The sequence below is a fragment of the Copidosoma floridanum genome, unplaced genomic scaffold (genome assembly GCF_036245765.1).
Source record: "Copidosoma floridanum isolate Cflo_tuat_1 unplaced genomic scaffold, Cflo_Japanese_pri ptg000025l, whole genome shotgun sequence".
Taxonomy (NCBI): Eukaryota; Metazoa; Arthropoda; class Insecta; order Hymenoptera; family Encyrtidae; genus Copidosoma; species Copidosoma floridanum.
Genome location: NW_028321902.1, coordinates 7,607,859 through 7,627,883, shown reverse-complemented (window position 1 = coordinate 7,627,883; position 20,025 = coordinate 7,607,859). Strand labels below are relative to the sequence as shown.

The window sequence follows — 20,025 nt, the reverse complement described above, 5'->3', positions numbered from 1 at the left end:
CACAAAATAAAGATGCCGACCACAGAGAAATATTATTAAAGGGTACTCAACAAATAATATCAAGAGTAGATTAATCTGCAGTAGAAGTCAAAATAATATCACTAGTCTTAACTGACGAGAGACTGGCGTACGTGCACAAAAAAAAAAAAAACATGCAAATAGAGGTTAAAACATCGAGCACGCTATTCGTAAACGGGAGTACAGCAAAGGAAATAAAACACAGGACCTATAAACGTCGATTATACACGCTTGATAGGAAGATCTCTGAGTTTTCTAACGCCGTCGAGCAATTGGTCAGTTTAAAAGAGATTATTGTAACGTATTGTGACTCATCAGCAGCAACGCACAAGATTAGGAATTCCATCTAGTCGAAGCGAGTGCGGCAAACGAAGCTATGATCACGGAAACTATAAAAATGAATCCAAGGGCAGAAATAAACTGGAGTTGGGAACCGCATTCTAGAAGATACTGTAGGAAAAACTAACGTAGGTGCAGGTTTACCGAGCAAAAACGAAAATAAGAGGAAGGAAGAGAGTGACCGAGAGGTTCACCAATTATTTATTGTGAAAAAAATATATTGAAAAAAATATAATAAAAAATAAATAAGTAAAAGCAATTCAACAATATATTCATACGTACGGCTTCACCTCCCTGGTATATATATTTATTCAACCTTCTAGTAATAGAATATGACTTAATTTTTTGGATTTTAATTTCCTTTCTATCTATTATTCTAGTGTTGTCACAATTATTATACATTATAAAAACTGTATAAGAATAATATTTTCCAGATCTTTATTTTTCTTTATAATATAAAACCTTATCATTATATAATCCTGTAACTTTCAAGTTAATGTCTTAAAATAGTAAGTCTTTCTGTACATCTTAAAAACAAGCAAAAATTACTGTTACAAAAAAATTAAATGAAAAACAAGATTAAAAAATGTCAGACTTCCTTAACACTTATGAAATTAATGCAAAATTTAGGAAAAAATTGTTGTTAAAATAATCTTCAGACATAAAAAAAGGAAAATTGTAGGAAAATATAATATAGCAATAATAGATCCTGAGGTTCATTAACAATTTCTGAAAGTTATTATTAAAAAAAAAATTGTTGGGTAAAAAACATTAATCAATGATAAAAAAAATTCGTAAAAATAGTAAGTCTGCAACATTTAAAGGTACTACAATTGTCCTACAGGTTCAATCGATCATATCACTAAAATTGATGTAAGTTTTGATCAAATCAGCACAATTATAATTCCTTTTCGATAACGGCAATTTTTTGCGTCGTTATTAATTTCAGAAATCATTTATGGCGATGATATACGAAAAAAAGCGTGCTCTCTTCTACACATTAATAAAGTTTTTAAATCTAAAGACAAATCAAACTTATTGTTTGATTAACTTATCCCAAAAAATATCATATATACATGGAATAGTGTTGACTAGTTCTTCTTTGTTTGTGGGCTCTATACCGATGCACGTATCTTGCTAAATACGGCAGTGATGTCACGCACGCGACACTTAGTAACACTAGAATCTACTTTGGTTTTCGTCAGTGACTCTTCAGACTTTTTCAAACAAGCATTTGCGCTGTTATATTCTAGTAGTTTTATAAAAATGAGTGATTGGGAAGATCCGATTACTGGTGCAACTAGACCGGCATCAGAAAATACTATGTATTCATGTCATCTGGATATGATAACTATACGCAATTCCTATTTGAAGAGCATGGGTCATCAGATCACGTCTCCTAGCAACATATCAAGAAAACTGGATGTTGAACTCAGCGTGGATTTGTCATCAAAGTACAATGCTAAAGTAAGGCCATGAGCTAGATACTCAAATATAAATTTATTAATCAAAATGTATATTAATAAGTAAAAACTTAAAAGTTGGCTTTGTTTCACAATGTTTTACAGACAGCAGTTTCGGCAGTTACGCCATTGTCAGATGCTCGACACACACGATGTGTATGTCGAGCATCTGACAATGGCGTAACTGCCGAAACAGCTGTCTGCGAATAATAAAACATTGTGAAACAAAGCCAACTTTTAAGTTTTTACTTATTAATATACATTTTGATTCGAAATGTTTCACCAACCCCCAAGCGAGAAATCAATTAATAATAAATTTATTGTACCCTCCTCCAAAAGACGACATTTCGTCTCTGTTTTCAGGAACGAAAGCGCAACATTCTTTTCCGGTGAAACTTGCGTTCTATGCTCATACGAAAGTGTTTTGTTACTATTGCATATTCATTACCTGTGCCCACGGCTCGGGATAAAATTTATACGCAGATTTAGCCAAAATACTTTCATAAAAGGCATATGATGCAAATTTTACTTGAAAGGTTGCTACGCTCTCTATCTTAAAAATTTTGTTGAAGGGAGGTAAAAAATTTAGTACGCTACACGGAATAAAAGTGCGGTATCAAATTTGGGGTGTTCGAACGACCCGATGGAACTATACCGTACTATTGTCCCTTGGGGCGTATAACTTTTATTTTTTTTATTCCTTGAATACTTAATAAAGTGGTATATTTGTAGGCCGTGAAAAAAATTGATTGCACGGAATTTATCATGGATTCAGTTAACGTTGTCGTAAGTATGAAGTTCTTTGTTTGTATCTTTTTCTCGTTTTTTTTTTTTTTTAAATTTTCAATTATATAAAATCCTGCAATGATGATCGAAAACTTTTCGATATGGCAATATTTCTCTTAATTGAGTAAGTATTTCCGTAAATAAGAGAGTATAAAAAATTGGCCGCCAACGATCAGGCTTATGAGCAGCTTGCCTCGCACGATTTTAAGGTATAGTAATATTTACTAAGGTGGCTTTCTCGAACACAATTGCCTATCTTCCCCTTATCCTCCTCCCAGTAACCGAAGGCCACCCATCATCCCTTCCCTCGTCCCTTTTTAAAGTGTTGAGTGCCTATCTTAAGTAGAGGACCATTGTGTAGTAATATGCAAAAAATACATATGTGCGTGTGAATCTGCGTTTTTCTTTCCACTGCTTTTTTCATCTATGCGGTCCCGCAAATGGCGTCTTTAGCTACACTCCGATACTCTAGGCAAGGTGATCACAAGCCTACCCTTTGACTGCCAATTTTTTGATTCCTTCTAATTGACCAACTGATGAAACGTTACACATCACAACATTGGGAATTTGCAATAAATATTCTGCTAAGATTGTAAAAGACTGGAGCCGTAATATTTACAATTTTAAGAACATACAGTCATAGTACATTACGCAGTTTGCGAGTGAATTAAAAATGCTTCAGGCTTCATATAAATAAATAGTAAATATAAAATCTAGGGCACTTTTTAATCTCCAAACGTAGTGCGTATACGATTTTACGTTTCCCTATGCTCGGAAGTAAAAACTTCTAAGTGTTAATAAAAAAAGTATGTTGAATTTTAGGTCACTGATGAATCCATTTCAGTATCGGGCATTAGAAAAAATAAACAAGACGACGACTCTGTAAATGCTTTCCCACAACTCATTATAAAATATAACATCCCAGATGAGTGCGATGTGGATAGCATTGAGGCAAGACTTTGCTCTGACGAAGTTCTATGTATCCGGATTCCTGTAAAAATTGAGTCAGTTGTCGATGTACCAGATTGTAACAAAAATTAAAAATATCGAATGATTCATTGTTACAGGCAATAAAAGAAAATGTAGCAAGAAAAAAAATAAATAATGACGTTTTATTATATAATCTATATTATTTACAAATAATTAGCTAAAACGATTTTATTTATCTTATAGTTTTAATCACATCAACTTAAAGTTAAAAACACAATTCAATCTTTTTATAATATAAAATAATTGATCCACTTTTTACAGTCGTCCATTTACTGTCCAATAATGTTAAGATCAATTTTGTTGTCCAACACTCATTTCAGATACTTATAACTTGAGAGTCTACTGTAAAAATACCTGTTATGTAGTAAGCTTTGTAGAAAAAATTTTGTTTTAAGCACTTATATCAGTAAGTATTATAATGATCTGACCAACAAACAAAATTTTAATACACTTTGTTAGCGTTCATCAGCAGTATAAATTTTTAGTTCTCAGATTACATCTGTTATCAAGTCATTGATTTTTACTCGCAATTGTCTGATAAGTTTAATTATATTTTATGTATTAATAAAAGGCATCTCATTAAAAGTTTATGGTTACAGTTCCGTATTTTTTTAGAATAAATTTTAAGAATGTTATCGTAATGTTTCATTTCTTTTCGAAATTATTTATAAAAACTTTTTCATTTTTACAAAAAAAGGAGTAGAATTTTAGGAGGAAAGAGGAGGAGCAAGGCCTCTTTTTCTAGAATTACCTAGTGGAATAGCATAGACTTTGCAACGTGAATTTAAAGTAACAGAGCTTGATATTATATCAGCAGAATAATAAGCCACCTTCTCGTTGCATATCTAAAATTTTAAAAAAACTTTAAATGATTAATACACTGAAAAATAATCTGTTTTAATTTATTATATCTTTGTAGCTTTCAAAAACTTTCGGGAATCGCTCTGATGTGTATTAGCCTGTAACTAGTGTACCAGCTTGTAATTAGTACGTTGCAATATTTAACAATGTCTTTGTATTACTATTTTTTAAGTAAAATTCTTTGGATATTTATAATAATTTTTTTCAAATAGATCTTGGGGACAAAAATCATTCTTTGTAATAGAATGTAAGAAGTCTATTCTTAGAGAAATACTTTTACCGCTATTTTAATAAAAATTACAAAATGTTATGAAAAGAGTATTATAAACAATTTTTGAATACTTTTTCGAAAGATAATGCATCGCCAAATACTAAAAAAAATTAATTAACACTCAAATTCAATATTTCAAATTACCTGATCCATGACTTTATCCATGTTTGAAGGCATACTATCCATATCCTTTAACAATAAGCTCAATTTTTCATTGACATCGTCCTTGGAGCTCTAATGATGTCATAAAATAAGTTTCTTAATATAATGTTCAGAATTTAAATTAAATTCAAGTTTGATTACTGAAAAAATTTTTAAATTTTGAGAGCCTTTCAAAACGATCAATTTGTATGTGCCATCCTCCAGAAATTCCTGAACATTTCTAAATGGTACGTGTGGTATTTCAACCGTCACGAAACTTGTGAAACAGCCTGAGTACATGGAAATAATTATGGATGCTGTCAAATACAGCGATATTTTTGCCATTTTCGATGACAAGGAACTAAATTGCACATCTGTAAATTTTAAAAGAATGTTAGTATAGTCAAGCAATCTTATAATATTTGATCTTCAATTTCTAGGACTCCTGGACTATATTTAACAGTTTGTAATGGCTTAACAAGTACGTAGTCTGAAATTTTGCAACGTTAAGTAATTATTTATAATTTCCAGTTTTTGAAGTTCAAGTTCCCAGAAATGATGTTAAATCTAAATGCATGTATAAACAGAAGTATCCTGTACATACAACGTACAGATAAGTTATTTCACTTAGTTGGTGTGAGAATGACCTCTCCTAGCTCTTTAAAAAATGGTTGCACAATGATTTTATACGATAATTTTTAGTTTTTTCTAACTCTCTTATCGCCCCTTTTTTTCAAAAGCGTTCCACTCCAAGCTGTAGGTCTTCGGTGGGGAGGTTAGTGTTTTTTGGCTTACAATTTATTAGTGTAGTTAAATCAATCAAATAAAAAAGGCTAAATAGTAGTTCTTGTACCATCGGTATACAGTAAAAAAATTTGAGCAAAAAGTCAAGGTTTATGTATGTTTGTGCCCAAGAAGCAAACGTTATTTTTTTTTTTTTAATGAGGGCACAGAGAGTTTGCACGTATGTTGTGAAAATAGTAATTTTAAATTTGGTGGTGTATGTCTTCATGGCAAGCACCAGGCTCTGGTCAGATGCACACCAAATGCGATCTTCATTTTTCACTCAGGCGTAGTAAAAGTCCTAGGGTTAGAAAAAACATCTAAAAGAGAAAAAATAGCTTTCGCTACACAATCGAGATCAAACCGGGATATCCCTACGGTCCCTCGCAAGCCCCTGGCCCTTTGAATATTTGAACATAAAATATACTAAAATTTGTATTTTAATTTTATAGTTTTTAAAAAATTAACAATTTACTTTTTGAGAGGGAAGGGGGTGAAGATTATTACTATATTTTTCGAGAATAATGTGTTTTTGTAATAAGTATTTTTAACATAAAAACTTTTTTTTTCGTTTGATAAACATACTGACTCTCAAATACAATGTCGCCTGAAAGTATAAAAAACTATGATTATTTGTGATATTTAATTAGAAGAACTAAATATAAAGAGCCCAAACTATTCTGGTAAGTATAATTTGATTGATTCTTGATAAAGAAGAAAATTGACAAAACTTATAGGTTTATTTATTTGTGTAACCTTGTAATCTAAATTGCATGCACCAGCATACAAAGGTCCCACCTTTTAAATAAGATTTTTTCACTTTACACCCACGCTACAAGAATTTCTTTTTTTTCTCAAAATAGGCTGGAATGAGCCCTCGGGACCCAGTACTCTTTTGCCCTAGGGTGCAATGGAATGAGTGGGCACAATATGTGTCCACGGGCACTACGTAAGACTTTGCTCCTTCGGAAAGAATAATGGCATAAAGAGCTTGGGCACAAGCATACGAAGACCGCACGCTTTGAACAAGATGAATCTGTCTTTTAAGCCTTTAGTACAGAAACTATTATTATCTATCCTTTCACTGTTTTTTCGTCACTTGAGAGAAGCTACCCCCTGATTGTCGCCAGAAACATGAAAAGGATAAAAAGTGATTTAAAAAATACCTATCTTACTAATATATAAAGCAAGAACGCTAAAACCGTTGTAATCGCTAACCGCGAAAACTATACTGAACCGTTTTTGTTGAAATTTTGCACACTGATTCATGATACTTCCTAGATGGTTTGAGTATAGTTTTTATCGTAAAAAATTTACTAACAATAGCAATAAATGAGCTCAAAGTTTTGCAAAAATACGCCAGCTTCTCACTTTAGTTCAGTAAAATCCGCTAGGTGGCATCGACATAAAATCGAGGCTACCTGCAACAGAATTAAATAAGTGTGGTTATAATAGGCCGAAGCGTCTCGAAAGAGATGTAGTTGAGCTTCGAAAGTTCAACGAGCTGTATAGAGAATGCTGATGACAGTCTTGCAGCTGGGTATCCCGGTTACGGACGACACTCTTATCCAAAGAGGAAGGGACCTAGGTGTCTATTCACCATGAATCTCGACGAGTGCGATCAAAAAAAAAGAGTTACTCCAACCGATGCCGTCTCTGCCACAATAGCAGGAGACATATCTAGCCAGAGCACAATCTGCACCAACTCTTCAGAGTTGTGTGGCAGTCCCACCATCCCGCCTGGTACAGTGAGAGAATTTTTGGCTACAAATGCGTAAGCCAGGGAAAACAGCTCTGAGGGGCACGGGCAGCCAAAACCGCTACCTTCTTAGTCTTCGCGTCCCCAACGCGCCTACCCACATGTTCCCGTCTAACTATGAGCGGTTGGTTATTCAGAGAACGACCCGAGACGAGATATTATTTGGTCAGCGGCGTACCTCCTTTCATCACAGTCTCCGTAAATCGAGACTCTCAGGGTAAGAATCAAGCAACCCGTAGCCAGCTCTTCATCATCAGGAATAATAATAAAGAATGGCCTGGAAGTTTCACCACTGGCGCTTTTTAGGGCCATTATAAGTATTGGCGTTCCCTACTTAACCATCAATTTCATCCGTTCTTTTTAGGATCCACCTAAGTGTAAACTACCTTGCCAACGAATACATTTTTATTACCATTTCCGGAAGCGATTCGTCGACTAAAAGACTGTATTAACTAAAGACGGGCACTATTAAACCAAGTCAGCTATTCACTGGCGGACGTCACCTGCGGAGTTGTTCTTCGCAAGGCTGGAAAACCCGGTGACCGACGACCCTATATTACCATCTCAACTCTAAGCATTTAACCAGAAATCACTGATCCTCTCCGAGGTCTGCGCTGGGCAAACCTATAACAGCTATGAAGGAAAAAAAAACTTGAGCCAACGGGACAGCCTCCACTGGACAAGTATCACTAACCAATCTCCCCATCTAAGATCACCAAAACAACTGAATCTGCAAAATAAAAAAGGTGCACAAGTATCACTAACCAATCTCCCCATCTGAGATCACCAAAAAACTGAATCTGCAATGCCTCGCACGATTTTACGGTATAATAATATTTTCCAAAGTGGCTTTTTCGAACACAATTGCCTATTTTCCCTCTATTCCCCTCCCTGTACCCGAAGGCCAGCCATCATCCCTTCCCTCGTCCCTTTTTAAAGTGTTGAGTGCCTATCTTAAGTAGAAGACCGTTGGGTAGTAATATGCAAAAAAAAGTTGTACATATGTGCGTGTGAATCTGTGTTTTTCTTTCCACTGCTTCTCTCATCTATGCAGTCCCACAAATGGCGTTTTTAGCTACACTCCAATACTCTAGGCAAGGTGATCACAAGCCTACCCTTCGACTGCCAATTTTTTGATTCCTTCTAATTGACCAACTGATGAAACGTTACACATCACAACATTTAGAATTTGTACTAAATATTCTGTTAAGATTGTATTATACTGGATCCGTAATATTTCAAATTTTATCAACATACAGTCATAGTACATTACGCACTTTGTGAGTGAGATTAAAAATGCTTAAGGCTTCATATAAATAAATAGTAAATATGAAATCTAGGGCCTTTTCTAATCTCTGAACGTGGTGCGTAAACAATTCTACGTCTCCTGATGCTTGGGAGTGAAAATTTCCAAGTGTTAATAAAAAAATATGTTGAATTTTAGGTCACTGATGAATCCATTTTAGTAACTGGTATTAAAAAAAGTAAACAAGACAACGACTCTGTTAATGCTTTCCCACAACTTATTATAAAATATAACATCCGAGGTGAGTATGTTGTGGATAGCATTGAGGCAAGACTTTGCTCTGACAAAGTTCTGTGTATCCGGATTCCTGTAAAAAACAAGTGATTTCTCGACTGTAACCAAAATTAAAAATATCGAATGATTCACGAATATAGGCAATAAAAGAAAATGTAGAAAGAGAAGAAACACAAAAATTATGTCATTTCATTCCTTAAAAAACTGTATTCTTTAATTATTAACTAAAATAATTATAGATCATACAGTTTCAACAATATCCATACAAAGTAAAATTTTTTTTCCAATACTCAATACAGATACTTATAGTTTGAGAGTCTACAGCAAAATTGCCTGTAATGTAGTAAAGTTCGTAGAAAAATGTCTTATTAAATTTGCCCTTGATTCTGTTGTTAAACATTTTTTCACTGGCTTTAAATTCCTTGACATGGCCAAAATATTATTGCTAATAAAAAATCAATAAAGATCTATACGTAAAACTCTACATATTAATTTTTTTCGACTGTTTCTATTTACTTTTGCTATAAATTTCATAACCAAGTAAAACAACTGGAGTACTCACGAAAAATATTATTAATTACAGTTTAAATATTCAGACTAGAATTTTATTCAGAGAATATTTTAGTTTCTTTTCATTCATCTCTCTTTGCTTCTTATCGCGTGTAGTTGACAATAACAGAAGCGTACATTGCCATAATTTTCCATCGATAAAACTTCTCTAAATTACATCTGTAAAACTATAAGAATCTAAAAACCGAAGTATATAGTTTCTTCTCTTATTTATGTATTGTCACGTCAAATCGTCAACACCCAGAGGGATTAAAGCCTTACAGGGAAACAGAAGCATCAAGTTAAAGTGAGCACGATGAATGATAATGAAGAGCTCGTCGTTGGCTCAGTTGGTTGGTGTCCTAGCCATTGAAACAAAACAGCTCAGGGGGTCAATACCAGTGCTGTGCTGCATGTGAACAGGGTACAAAGATGTGATTCAGCTCTACGCGTTGCTTTACTCTAATCGGGTATCATTTTACCGTGCCACGCTGATTCCTACTCCATGTGTCCGCAGCTTTAGGATTTTTTTAATTATAAAAATATAATAATTTTGTTTAGAGGAATCCACGATTCTCGTTTACATAGGACTTGAAAGCTAGATTTTGATGGACTTGGAATTTTTAACAGCACTTTACAATAAACGGCGAGGAATAATAGATAACATATTTTGCATACGCAAGTGGTTAATTTCTAATTGGCGATAAGTGCAATGAGTGCTCGATTCTCTCGCATCGTTTATCTGCCGCATTTGTGACCTGGTGACTGTTTTTTGCTAGTCCATTCGCAAAGCATATTCTTTAATAACTGGAGATAAAGCAGGTCCAAGATGATATACGACGGACAATTCGACACGACGTTGTACTACTTCAGGCTCTAAACGCCCTTATAGCTCTTAACAGTATCGGGCCGCAATCACGTTAGTTCGACACTTCCACCTTGGTCGAACAATACTTATAAGATTAAAAAAAAAATATCTTACAGTCATTACTAAAAACTGTGCCTAGTAGGCTTTACGATTTTGTGTTAATGTGTATATATTCTAATACATACTGTCATCATTGGCATATCGAGAACAACCGCGCCTGATTTAATTGAGATATCAATCAGTAGCACATAAAAGGAGACTTTATTCCAACATGGCTTTCGAACAATCTGAACTGTTGGATTACAGTTGGAATACACACACGAAAGATATCAAAGGTGTAAGCAGAGTGAGTAAAGGCCGAGTCTTGAATTGCTGAGCATGTGTTACGAAGCCCCCGAGCCAAACCGTAGCCTACACCTCTGTGCTGCCGTGGCCGCTTAATAATTACAAGTATATGGTTAACGTTGATTTAAATTGAACTTATTGATAATATGATGATTCAATTTCTGTAGAAGTTGGAAATTCTAATTTTTAAAAAACTTTAAACTATAATTTTAAAATACCTTACAAAAAATACCTTGTTAATGTATCATCACGAACAAATTAGGCCAAATCTGAAATATTATATTATGAAGTAATGTTCAAAATTAAGTTTAGAAAAGTCATGGCATAGTTAAAATATGAAAGAAGAAATAAGAAGTTTTACTTGCAACATAAAGTAACGAAAAATATAGTAATGTCTATGTAATGTACAACTAAGAGTTTTTTGATTTAGTGTTTTATAATGAGCAAACATCTTGTACGGCGTCTACGCAATTCTTTTGAAGGAGTAAAAAATTTAATTTTGTCATATGTACTTGTTAAAACTGTACACTTTTTTAGTTATTTTTTTATCGACCTCAAATTGAAAATATTGTTTTAGTATTTTTTCAAGAAGAATGAGCACACATAGCCTTTCTTTAACATGTTCGAGGGTAAATAAGCAAATTTAAATCGAAAAAGTATAGAGGACAAATAAATATAAAACAAATAAATAAACCCACATGATATTTATTTCAATTCTTTTAAATATATACACTGATACACTGAAAATATCAAAAACTTGAATAAAACATTCAATTTATCATTCACTTTTAAAAAGTTGTTTAATACTAAAGTATTAAACAACTTTTAAACTAGTATTAAACAATGCTAACAACACATATCGTAATGTATTAAGTGAGAAAAACTTATGATTATTATTTTTTTTCAATTATTGAAAGTTAATACCTCTCGTTTGGTTTTAACATTACATTAAATACTACGGTTTAGTTTCGTTGTGAGTATAATGTCCCTGTTCTACAGTGGCCAAGAAATGAGACATTTGACCAACTAAAATAATTAAGAAAAACTTTTTCCCTGTGTTTGCAAAAAATTATTTTTTCTGGATATAGCTTAAAATAGTGTTATAACTATCAATTTATACACATTAAGACTTGAAGTTTTACTTTTTTTCAATGTTTATGGAGTACTTTCGAAATTGGCCTACTACGATGGCCAATCATTGTAATATTTACCTTATAGACTACAATAGTCAATACAAAAAAGCTTATTTTTATAGCACAGAATATTAAATACAATTTTCTGTTTAAACATTTGACCACAAATGTACTGTAAAAAGGTTGAACGCTATAACGATTATTTTCGCATCTAGAGGCGTATGTCATCAGAATCAGCATTAGGCTCGTGGAACTTCTTGTGCTTGCCTTGGTTGGATGCACACCATTGTAATTTCCTTGTTTTAGTATCGATACGTACAATAGCAATAGCTATGCGTCCGTGCACCTTTTCTGGCCTGGGCCTTATAATTTAGGGAATAGAGAAGAGAAGCCAAATGAGAGGAAGAACGAAGCAAGGGACAGTAAAGGGAGGTAAGCTAAACAAATTAAAAATGTGGTTTAATGCTTAACCTCGTAATTTCTAGTACAAGACAAAAAAAATTTTACTTTAAACACTAATATTACTATGTAATATGATGATTTGACCAACAACCAAAATTTTAGTACACTTTGTTACCGTTCACTAGCAGTATAAATTTTTAGTTCTCAGATTACATTTGTTATCATATCATTGATATTTTATTTGCAACTGTCTCATTAGTTTAATTATATTTAATGCACTAATGAAAGGCATCCTATTGAAAGTTAAAGAGTACAGTCCCGAATTTTCAAAATAAATTTTAACAATTTTATCGTAATGTTTCTTTTTTTTTTTTTTTTTAATTTTTTAAAAAACTCTGCTGTTTATAAAAAAAAGTATTAAAATTTAGGAAACTCAACGTCATGTTTTCCCAGACATTTAGAAATTAAATCAGAAACATTTTTGATTAAATATAGGTCCAATCAGAGGGCTTATTCTGGTTTAATTGTTAATAGTAAATTGAGAAACACGGTCGATTTCTTTCACAATCGCTTAAAAAACAAGATTTTTTACACTTGCAAACATGGTCCGAAAACTACTATTCCCTACTGCCTGGTATGACGTTATTCCACTAGAAATTACACAGTAAGTTATTTGCGTAATCTCACGAAAAAACTCATGTGTAAAGCCATGTGGTATTCCATGCAGGTAATTGGTTGGTAAATTTCATGTATAATGCTTGATGGCGTTTCACATGGCATTACACATGGCATTACACATGGCATTACACATGGCATGCCACGTGTAATTACGTTAATGAAATAAAAAAAATATTACTACATACATTAATAAATACCAAATGTAAATTTTACTTATTTAAATACACGATAATGCACCCCCAGTTTTATCAGTTAATGAACAAAGTAAGGTCTGTATTGAATGGCCATAAAGAAATCGTATGTAAAATTATAATAGTAATGAAGCTTGTGTGTGGATTTCCGGCTATGAACAGGTTATGCAAACGATATTTTGGCTGAAAATAAACCCGCAAATCAAATTATATTCTTTAAAATCAGCTTTTCAGTTTGGGGACCAATTATACGTTAATAATTTTTGTGACAGAGTAATCTCACGCGAGTAGCCACGATGCCTATGAAGTAAGTTTTGCTAAAATTACTAAAAAATGTCTACGTTTCACATACTTTGAATCTTTAATGTTTTACTTGTTGAAATAGTGAAATAAGTATTTTATCATCATATAATTACGCACAAAGGGCTTGCATATAACTTGTCTGTATGATACATTTGAGATAAAGCATTGGAAATTTAAGGATTTAGGTATTACAATAAATTATTAACGTTAAACAAACACATTTTTTAAATTTATTTTCGTAAAATAATAAATGTTTGTGGCATTTTCATTCTAAGAATATAATAATAAAAAAATAGTGGCCTTTTGCCAGTACATTTTTTGATTTGATGCTGGTAGACACATAAGAACAAAGGCATGTTTTGGGCAATCTATGCTATCTAAATAGTTATTTTTATAAATTATGGCATTTTTGAATAACTTCTCACTATTCATATACCTCTTTATATAACTTATTTCTTACTTCTTTAATCTTATGATCTATGCTCCGATTCATCTTCGCAAAATGTTTTGCTTGTGTTTCATTAGACATAAATCTGTTTTTCAAGTATACTTTGTACATTTCTATAATGTACAAGTTTTTTTGTTCAGTGAATATAATTGTTAATATTAAAAAAAAAGCAATAAGTATTTACTTACTCTTGAGATCCTTATATTTCTTAGGTGTTAAAGTTTTTCTTGGGCTTCTGTTCTTCAACCGAATTATTATTTTCTCTTTAGATATGCAGCGATTGGCTATTGCTTCAGTACTCCAGTATATGACAAAAATTTCTCGCAAAAAACATTCGGGCTCTCTTTTACATAAAAAATCGTAAAAATCTTTGTCCACATATTTATTTGCTCCTACGTACTCATAAATCTGTTTTTCAAGTATACTTTGTACATTTCTATAATGTACAAATTTTTTTGTTCAGTGAATATAATTGTTAATATTAAAAAAAAAAGCAATAAGTATTTACTTACTCTTGAGATCCTTATATTTCTTAGGTGTTAAAGTTTTTCTTGGGCTTCTGTTCTTCAACCGAATTATTATCTTCTCTTTAGATATGCAGCGATTGGCTATTGCTTCAGTACTCCAGTATATGACAAAAATTTCTCGCAAGAAACATTCGGGCTCTCTTTTACATAAAAAATCGTAAAAATCTTTGTCCACATATTTATTTGCTCCTACGTACACCTATGAAAAATTTGCAGTGTGCTATCAACAATAAAACGGCATAGAATTTTATTTACAAAATAAGTGTAGAAAAATGAACACCTCACCTCATAGTTCTCAATGCTTTTAATTTCTACTTCGTGATTTCCATCTACAACTCTTGTATTCGGTTTCGGTTTTAAATTAAAAACGTTCTCATTATCCTCATCAGAGTCATGACTTGAATGTTCTGGAAGGTTATATCGTTTCTTGAAAAACCTGTAAGTTCTTCGAGGTGCCCTTCCTAGTATTTCCCCATTTGAGATGTATAAATTATATGACAATGCAATTAATTGTAACTGTACCATATACAGTTGAAATGTATAAGAATTTTCAGTCGCACAATGTGTTCCATACATACGATCAGATAATAGCTATGCTCAACTATCAGATGGGACAATTATCAGAATAGTTTATTTCGTAGTGGATATGGATACAAAGAAAGAATTAATACTTTGCTATATAATAAACGCATCTAGTAGGATAACATGCTCAACTCAATCAATATTGGCTCCATTGGTGCTGAATTAGTTATGTTTGAGACTGACAGCTTAAGTTTTGTTTGTGTAGAGATTGAAGATAAAAAGTACATTGCCTAGATGCCCAACATCTACCACTACTAAATTATGTCTAACAGCATCGAATCAAAAAATGTACTATAAAAAGGCCACTATTTTTTTATTATTACATTCTTAGAATGAAAATGACACAAACATTTATTATTTCACGAAAATAAATTGAAAAAATGTGTTTGTTTAAGGTTAATAATTTATTGTAATACCTAAATCCTTAAATTTCCAATGCTTTATCTCAAATGTATCATACAGACAAGTTATATGCAAGCCCTTTGTGCGTAATTATATGATGATAAAATACTTATTTCACTATTTCAACAAGTAAAACATTAAAGATTCAAAGTATGTGAAACGTAGACATTTTTTAGTAATTTTAGCAAAACTTACTTCATAGGCATCGTGGCTACTCGCGTGAGATTACTCTGTCACAAAAATTATTAACGTATAATTGGTCCCCAAACTGAAAAGCTGATTTTAAAGAATATAATTTGATTTGCGGGTTTATTTTCAGCCAAAATATCGTTTGCATAACCTGTTCATAGCCGGAAATCCACACACAAGCTTCATTACTATTATAATTATACATACGATTTCTTTATGGCCATTCAATACAGACCTTACTTTGTTCATTAACTGATAAAACTGGGGGTGTATTATCGTGTATTTAAATAAGTAAAATTTACATTTGGTATTTATTAATGTATGTAGTAATATTTTTTTTATTTCATTAACGTAATTACACGTGGCATGCCATGTGTAATGCCATGTGTAATGCCATGTGTAATGCCATGTGAAACGCCATCAAGCATTATACATGAAATTTACCAACCAATTGATTGCATGGAATACCACATGGCTTTACACATGAGTTTTTTCGTGAGATTACACAAATCACTTACAGTGTAATTTCTAGTGGAATAACGTAATACCAGGCAGTAGGGTTGTCTACGTGTGATAACTTTTTTTATTAATTTTTGTTTGCTTATGTTTAACTAATAGTTTTTAAATTGTTTTGTGCGATAATTCTCGTATTAAAAACATGATCTCAAAATTCATTTTTGTGATTTGCTGTATCGGTACTACCGTCTTATGGGGTATAAGGCCACAAAGGACGTGGCTGCGTGTCCCTGTACTGAGAGTAAACTGAAAATGGTTTCCCATCATTGTACAATCGGTTGGTTTTTTTTGGTTTCCTAATTTTCTTGATTTTCTTACATTGTTTTCTCACTAAATACAATATTAACAGCTTGTGATACTTTTCAAATAAAAATATGATTAAGCTAAGGACAAATCCACTTGCTAAAAATATAAATAGCGGGGCAAGCTCAGTAATACCAAATGATGTGAATGAAACTTCTTTTACAACGAGATTTCTGGAATGAAGAGCTTTTTTTTCTCGAGAAATTATTCCATTCTCTCTGTTTTTCTGCAAACTGAAAAAAACGTTGTTAAAATTCTTCGAAAATAATTTTTTACTCGCAAATACTTACTAATGATTTAAAAATCTAATAATTGGGTCTTCTTTTCTCACAGCAATACCTTTTTTCCTAGAATTACCTAGTGTAATAGCATGGACTTTGCAACGTGACTGTAAAATTAATGAATTTGGTACTACGTCAGCTGAGTAATAAGCAACCTTCTCATTGCATATCTAAAATTAAAAAAACTTTAAATCACTCATGCACAAAAAAATAATCTTTTTCAATTTATTATTTCTCTGTAGCTTTCAAAAACTTTTGGGAATCGCTCTGATGTTAAATGTATCAGCTTGTAACTAGCACATTGTAATATTTGATAATGTCCTTATAATGCTATTTTTCGAGTGAAATGTTTCAGATATTTTTGATAATTTTTTTCAAATTGATCTTGGTGAAAAAAATCATTTTCCATAATAGATTGTAAAAAATCTTTTCTTTAAGAATTACTTTTACCACTATTTTAAGAAAAATTATAAAATGTTGAAAAAAAAGTGTCGAAAACGATTTTTGAGCACGATTGTGAAAAATGATGCATCATTAAATATTATAAGAAATTAATAAAAACAAAAATTGAGTGTTTAAAATTACCTGATCCAAGATTTCGTCTATGTTTGTAGGCAAACTTTCCACATCCTTCAACAATAAGCTCAATTTTTCGTTTGTATCGTTCTTGGAGCTCTAATAAATTGTCATAAAATAAGTTTTTCAATATAATGTTAATTATTTACATTAGGTTTCAACTTTCTAAGATTACCGAAAAAATTTTTAAATCGGGAGAGCCTTTTAAAACGATCAGTTTATATGTACCATCCTCCAGAAATTCCTGAACATTTTTAAATGGCACGTATGGTATTACAACCGTCACAAAACTTGTGAAACAGCCTGAATACATCGATATAATTATGAATGCTGTCAGATACAGCGATATTTTTGCTATTTTCGATGACAAGGAACTGAATTGCACATCTGTAAATTTTGAAAAGTGTTAGTGCAGTCAAGCAATCTTATAATATTTGATCTTTAGTTTGCTAGGATTGCTAGATTATATTCAACAGTTTATGATGACTTCACAAGTACAAGTCTTAAATTTTTTAATCTTAAATAATTATTCGCAATTTTTTATTTTTTTCATTTGACTCTCTAAAAATTATGTAAAATTTAAATGTATGCATAAACAGAACCATCCCGTAAATACAACGTGCAGATAATTTTCGTTTCGCTTAGCAGGTGCGAGAATGCCCTCTCCTAGCTCTTCAAAAGATGGTTGCACAATGGTTTTATTCGAAAATTTTTAATTATTTGTAACTCTTGTTGCACACATTTTTTTTTTTCATAAGAGCGTTTCTCTTCAGGCTCCGTGCATTCTGGAAATCTTTGCGAGGGACAGTTTCTCCCACTCAACGCTGCCATCTGACATAGGCGCATAGCGAATAGGTATTCAGTGGGGAAAGTAATATTTTGAGCCTCACATGTTATAAGCGTAGTTTAACCAAATTAATAAAAAAAAAGAAAATAGTCGTTTTGGTACGATGGCTGTACAATAAAAAAAACTTCCAAAAGTTGAAGTTTTTGTATATTTGGGTCCAAAACACGAATATCGTTTCCTTTACGAAGGCGCAAAGAGTTTGCGTGTATGGTAAGAAAATAGTAATTTTAAATTTGGTGGTGCATGTTTTCACGGCAAGCACTAGGCTCTGGTCAGATGCACGCCAGATGCGATTTTCATTTTTCCTACTCAGGCGTAGTAAAAGTCCGAAAGTTAGAAAAACGTCTAAAAGAGAAAAAATAGCTTTTGCTACACAATCAGAATTTAACCAGGGTTTCCCTACGGTCCCTCGTAAGCCCCAGGTCTTTTGGATATTTGAACAAAAAATGTACTGGAATTTGTACTTCAATTTTATAATTTTCAAAAAATTAACAATTTAATTTGCGAGAGGGGAGGGAGTGAAGATTATTACTTTATTTTTCAAGATTGATGGGTTTTTTAAATAAGTATTTCTAACTTGAAAACTTTTTTTTGCGTTTGATAAACATACTGACTTTTAAATAACACGTAGCCTGAAAGTATAATAAGAATGATTATTTGTCATATTAAATCAGAAAAACTAATTATAAAGAGCCCAAACTATTCAGGTAAATATAATTTGATTGGTTCTTGATGAAGAATGAAATTAACAAAACTTGTAGGTTTATTTATTTTTGTAACCTTGTATTCTCAATTTAAAAAAATTTGTTTTTTCACTATTGGCTGGAATAAGCCCCCAGGACTTAGTACTTTCTCGCCCTAGGGTGCAACGTGATAAGTAAGCACATTGTGTGTCCACGAGCACAACGTACGACTTTGTTCCCTCGGAAAGAATAATAGCATTTAGAGAAGCTATACGTGAAGTACGACTGTACCATTTAATTCCCTTCATAAACTTTGATTTAACTTTTGATTACACTTTTTCGAAATCGTCGTGCCCTCTGATTCTGTCACCATTCCTTGTTTTTATGTAACTGAACCTACATATGATTGAATCAATAAAAAGAGATCCCAAATTTATCCTTCATTAAAACAAAATTTTTTTTGAAGTCTCTCTCGATATGGAGCTTATTTTGCTTACAACAGCACGAACTATGTGGAAAAAAATCGTGAACGCAAGTTTTTTCATAACTCCATTACTATTTATCTATTCTAATTTTAATCATTTTGTTTTATATTTAACATAATGCTTATAGTAGTGACGGAAAAAGATGTATCAGCCACATAAACAACTAATTTATTATAAGTAATTCAAATCGTATTTTACAGACTGTTTTATACCTTTGCCCTAACTTATTCAAGTATATTAAAGTATTAAAAGCAATAAAATAGAAGGTAATATATGGAACATCGTATAATATAGTATAAACAATCAAACAAAAGTTGAAATATATGAAAAAATTCACAAATAATATCCTTTTTTATTCCTTTATTTTTATTTCCTTATTTTATTGATTTATTCGCAATGTCATGTACTATGTGACACAAGATTTTAACACAGAATTCAGTGAAGGTGACAACCTTTTTTCACGATGTACATATTTAAACTTTATCTACATAGATGACATATTTAGATATGATAATAGCATATAAATAACGAAAAAAGGATTTACCACCACTTAAACCTGTGTTCAAACTTTTTTTCTTATATACACGACATCGTCAATAAAATAAGGTCTGCTTCAAAGGTGTATCACAAATTTTTTTTTTTTTTTTTTTTTTTTTTTTTTCAATAGGGGAAAATTGGGAAAGACAAAGAGCATCATTGGATGCAGAATATCACAAAAGTAAAAAGAATAAAAATGTAAATATTAATATCAGTTACTAGAAAAATT

The 20,025-nt window shown here is 32.0% G+C and overlaps 1 protein-coding gene across 1 annotated transcript in view; it reads left to right on the top strand.

Moving 5' to 3' along the window:
- Positions 1-1,623: 1,623 nt before the first annotated feature.
- LOC149373976 (IQ motif and ubiquitin-like domain-containing protein) overlaps positions 1,624-20,025 on the top strand; it is a 32,011-nt gene continuing 13,609 nt past the window's right edge. The window contains exons 1-3 of the mRNA XM_089595511.1: positions 1,624-1,824; positions 2,553-2,606; positions 3,429-3,633. Coding sequence (XP_089451637.1) covers positions 1,624-1,824; positions 2,553-2,606; positions 3,429-3,633 — 460 coding nt within the window. The remainder of the gene's footprint in view (positions 1,825-2,552; positions 2,607-3,428; positions 3,634-20,025) is intronic.